Source organism: Eurypyga helias, unplaced genomic scaffold (genome assembly GCF_000690775.1).
Source record: "Eurypyga helias isolate BGI_N326 unplaced genomic scaffold, ASM69077v1 scaffold41934, whole genome shotgun sequence".
NCBI classification, from domain to species: Eukaryota; Metazoa; Chordata; class Aves; order Eurypygiformes; family Eurypygidae; genus Eurypyga; species Eurypyga helias.
In genome coordinates, this window is record NW_010247650.1 from 4,886 (window position 1) to 8,828 (window position 3,943).

The 3,943-nt window shown below is 63.0% G+C and overlaps 1 protein-coding gene across 1 annotated transcript in view; it reads left to right on the top strand.

Moving 5' to 3' along the window:
* The window catches only part of RRP12 (ribosomal RNA processing 12 homolog (S. cerevisiae)), a gene marked incomplete at its 5' end in the record, with an annotated part of 9,639 nt that overhangs the window by 4,087 nt on the left and 1,609 nt on the right, over window positions 1-3,943 (top strand). The window contains 13 exons of the mRNA XM_010150795.1: window positions 49-214; window positions 314-468; window positions 818-885; window positions 1,081-1,174; window positions 1,394-1,552; window positions 1,669-1,749; window positions 1,836-1,941; window positions 2,085-2,192; window positions 2,307-2,464; window positions 2,815-2,906; window positions 2,999-3,157; window positions 3,324-3,496; window positions 3,635-3,751. Of these exons, the coding sequence (XP_010149097.1) occupies window positions 49-214; window positions 314-468; window positions 818-885; window positions 1,081-1,174; window positions 1,394-1,552; window positions 1,669-1,749; window positions 1,836-1,941; window positions 2,085-2,192; window positions 2,307-2,464; window positions 2,815-2,906; window positions 2,999-3,157; window positions 3,324-3,496; window positions 3,635-3,751 (1,636 nt within the window). The remainder of the gene's footprint in view (window positions 1-48; window positions 215-313; window positions 469-817; window positions 886-1,080; window positions 1,175-1,393; window positions 1,553-1,668; window positions 1,750-1,835; window positions 1,942-2,084; window positions 2,193-2,306; window positions 2,465-2,814; window positions 2,907-2,998; window positions 3,158-3,323; window positions 3,497-3,634; window positions 3,752-3,943) is intronic.

Sequence of the window (3,943 nt, forward strand, 5' to 3'; positions counted from 1 at the left end):
AGTGACTTGGGCGAAGGGTGCTGGCTTCCCACCTCTGCCTTTGCCTTCCAGGTCTGGACCCTGCTGCCTGGCTTCTGTACCCACCCCACGGACGTGCTGGGGGCCTTCAAGGGGCTGGCCCGCACCCTGGGCATGGCCATCAGCGAGCGGCCCGACCTCCGCCCCACCGTGTGCCAGGCCTTGCGCACCCTCATCCACAAAGGCTGCGAGACAGGTTCGGGGGAGACAGACCCTCCTGGTGGGGTCCCTCTCCCCTGCAGTGACCTGGAGAGGGGAGATGCTGATCCATACCCCCCTGTCATTCTCTCTGTAGATGCAGAGCGGGCAGAAGTGGGTCGCTTTGCTAAAAATTTCCTGCCTATCCTGTTCAACATGTACAGCCAGCCTGAGGAGGATGGGGGTAACAGTGCTCAGCGCCGCTCCGTGCTGGACACTGTCCGTGCTTACCTGACCATCACCGACCCCCAGGTAAGGGGGTCCTGGGACAGTGGGGCAGGCTGTGCTGGCTTGGGGCAGCATTTCCGAGCCGGACCCAGACTGGTGGGGCCTGTCTGGAGAGGGCAGGAAGAAAAAAGCTGGGTGGAGCTCAGCCCTTCCTGCCCTCCTGGGGAGGGAGCCCTTCCCAGCTGGCAGTCTGGGATTTCCCAGTCTTGCGGCCGCACCCGGTGCCTGAGCCCTGTGTGAATGTGCCCAGCTCTTTGTGGATCTGCGGGTGTTTCTCATCTCCACAAAGCCCTGTGGCGGGGTGGATTGTTTCCTCCTGTAAAAGCGCTCCCTTCAGTCGGTTCTGATCCTGCTCTGTGTGCCTGCCCTGCAGATGGTGTGTGGGTTCCTGCAGAAAGCCAGTGAGAAGCTGACCAGTCCCGAGAGCTCCGAGTTTGCCAGGTAACACCCAGGGCTGGTGCTAATGGGCGAAGCTGCCGGCTTCCTCCTGGTGACCAGCGCTAGGGCACTCGTACTGTCCCGTATGGGATGTGCCACTGCCATGCATCCGATGAGACTCTTAGCCGGAGTCCCAGCTCAGCTGGGGAGTGTTGGTGACCCTGCAGTCACCCATGCGCTTCTCCTTCTCTGCTTTAGACTCTCCATCCTGGACCTGGTGGTAGCAATGGCGCCCTATGCTGATGAGCAGTCCCTGGGATCCCTATTCTGCACCATCCAGCCTTCCCTCCAGGTGAGTCGGCCTCCAGCCCGACAGGCACAAGGGGTGCAGTGGGGCCCTGTCTGCTTGCTGCCAGCTTGGACCCACGTTCGGGGAGGGCTTAACAGCTGCTGTAGCAGGCAGGTCTCTGCTGGGTGCCATGGGGTACTGCGGGGGTCCCTCCAGACACCGTGGGGAGGGTTTGCCCTGATCGTGGGGAGGGTTTGCCCTGATCGTTGGTTGTCCATACAGAGCAAGGACCGCAGCATGCAGAAGAAGGCGTACCGGGTGCTGGAGGAGGTGTGCGCCGCTCCCCATGCCCCCTGCCAGGCCTTCGTCCGTTCCCACCTGCAGGATCTGCAGACAGCGCTGCTGGACTCGCTCAAGAGTGCGGCATCCCCGGCCAAGCGGGTGAGCGAGGGCTGCAGCAGCTGAGCTCGGTCTGCCAGGAGGGGACCTGGCAGGCAGTGGGGACAGCTGGGTGCATGTCCCTGGGTGTACCAGTGGCGGGCTCTTTGTTTCCTCAGCCCCGGCTGAAGTGCCTGTTGCACATCGTGAAGCAACTCCCTGCAGAGCACGAGCCCTTCGTCACCGCCCTGGTCCCAGAGGTGAGCAGGGTCCCGGGCTGAGGGGACCCAGCTGGTTCTGGCTGTGGGGGTGGCAGAAGTGTTGTAACTTGCTCATGTGTCTCCAGGTCATCCTGTGCACCAAGGAGGTGTCCGTGGGGGCCCGCAAGAACGCTTTCGTGCTGCTCGTGGAGATGGGACATGCCTTCATCCGCTTTGGGCCCACGCCCCAAGGTGAGGTCCTGCTCTGCTTGCTCAGCCCCATGGCTGCTCCAGCCCCGGGGGGATCACACCCGTGCCTGGCGCCCTGCTGAAAGGGGCCAGGGATGCTGCTGGGCAGGAGGCAAGCGGAGGCCTGAGTTGTTCCCCTCCTGCAGAGGCCATGCAGCGGTTCCTGCTCCTGGTCTACGCGGGGCTCACGGGCTCGGTCACCATGATCAGCTGCACGGTGCTGGCACTGACCCGTCTGTTCTTCGAGTTCAAAGGTGAGCGGGAGGGCTGGGGGGCCAGGGGCAGCAGAGGGGGCCGAGGCAGAGCCGTCCAATGAAGGCGGGTGCCAGGAGGAGTTTGGCCATAGTTGAGCCCTGCCGTGGTTGCAGATCACCTGGAGCTGAGCGTGGTGGAGCAGCTCCTGCAGAACATCTGCCTGCTGCTGGCCTCCCGCACGCGGGACGTGGTGAAGGCGGCCCTGGGCTTCCTCAAAGTCGTGCTGCTGCTGGTGGACACCAAGCTGCTGGCCAAGCATGTCCAGACAATGGTGAGATCCCACTGCGGGCCAACCCGAGGGGGGTGGCGGGTCAGAGCTGGGACTAGCAGCCGTGGGTGTCTCCAGCTGCGCCCTGCTTCTGCCTGGGAACTGGGGCACAACCTTGGTCTTGGTGGCTGAGAAGGCAGCGAGGAGGCCCCTCTTCTGAATGCTGGCATGGGCCTGCCAAAGAACCTCTGTGAACCAGCTCTGCTGAGCAGGGAGACCTCGGCAGCCCTGCCTGGGGTGGGTGTGGGGAGGCAGCAGCAGGGTGGGCAAGGTGGCCATGCAGGGGAAGCGGGGGGAGGCTGGGTGCCTGGGGCAAGGGTGCTGTAGTCTCGAGGGTCTCTCCCTCCTGGCAGCTGGAAGCCCTGGGGAACCTTTCGGACGACATGAGACGCCACTTCCGCATGAAGCTGCGAAACCTCTTCACCAAGTTCATCCGCAAGTTTGGGTGAGCCAGGGGCTCCCGGGGCAGTGAGGGGAGCTCTCTGGGAAGTGGTGTGGGAGGAGGTGGGCACTGACTGGTCTCTCTGCGCTCCTCAGCTTCGAGCTGGTGAAGGGGCTGCTACCTGCCGAGTACCATAAGGTGCTGGTGAACATCCGCAAGGCAGAAGCCCGGAGCCGCAAGCAGCGTGCCCTGAGGCAGGCGGCTGCGGATACGGATGAAGAGGAGGCACCACCGGCACAGCCCAGAGGAGAGAGGTGAAGATGGGCTGGGGTGAAGAAGGAGCAGCTCCCGTGGAGGGCTTAGTGCTGGATCTGCCTAGCTGGTGCCTCTAGAGACATCTCCAGGGCTGCTGTGGGGAGGGCTGGGGTCTGCACCCCTGGGCTTGTTCTGTTTCCATCATCCTCTCTGCCTTCTGACTAGCATGGAGGAGATCCTGGCTGACTCGGAGGATGAGGAGGAGGAAGAGGAGGATCGGCAATGGAGCAAGCAGAGGAGGAAGCAAGGATGGCAGAAGGGCCAGGCCTGGCTGAAGGAAGGGGAAGAGGATGAGCCCCTCAACTTCTTGGACCCCAACGTGTCCCAGCGGGTGCTGGGTGAGGAGCAGAGCTTCAGATGTGGCTGGGGTGGGAGGGTTGGGGTGGGGGGCTGCCGAGATGCACAGGGGCCCTGGGGGCATGACTGCTCCAGGAGTGGGTCCTTCCCCAGGCCCTGATCCATCTCTCTGTAAGCAGCCACCAAGCCAGGCCCTAAGCGGTCCAGAGGAGTGAGCCATGACTTCAAAGTGTCGCAGGATGGGCGCCTGATCATCCACGAAGAGGAGGAGGAGGAGGACGATGATGAAGCCAAAGGTACTGCCTGGGCTTGCTCTTGTACTCCATACAGGTTTCTTCCTGCCACCCATATATGGAAACTTGAGGGATGTGGGTGGAAGTGACCAGGGTGGGTATGGCTTTGTGTCACACCCAGGGGCTGTCTTCTTGGCCATTGCCACCCATGGGAGGCAGCCCTCTGTCACCAGGAAGGTACTGGAGGGGATGCGG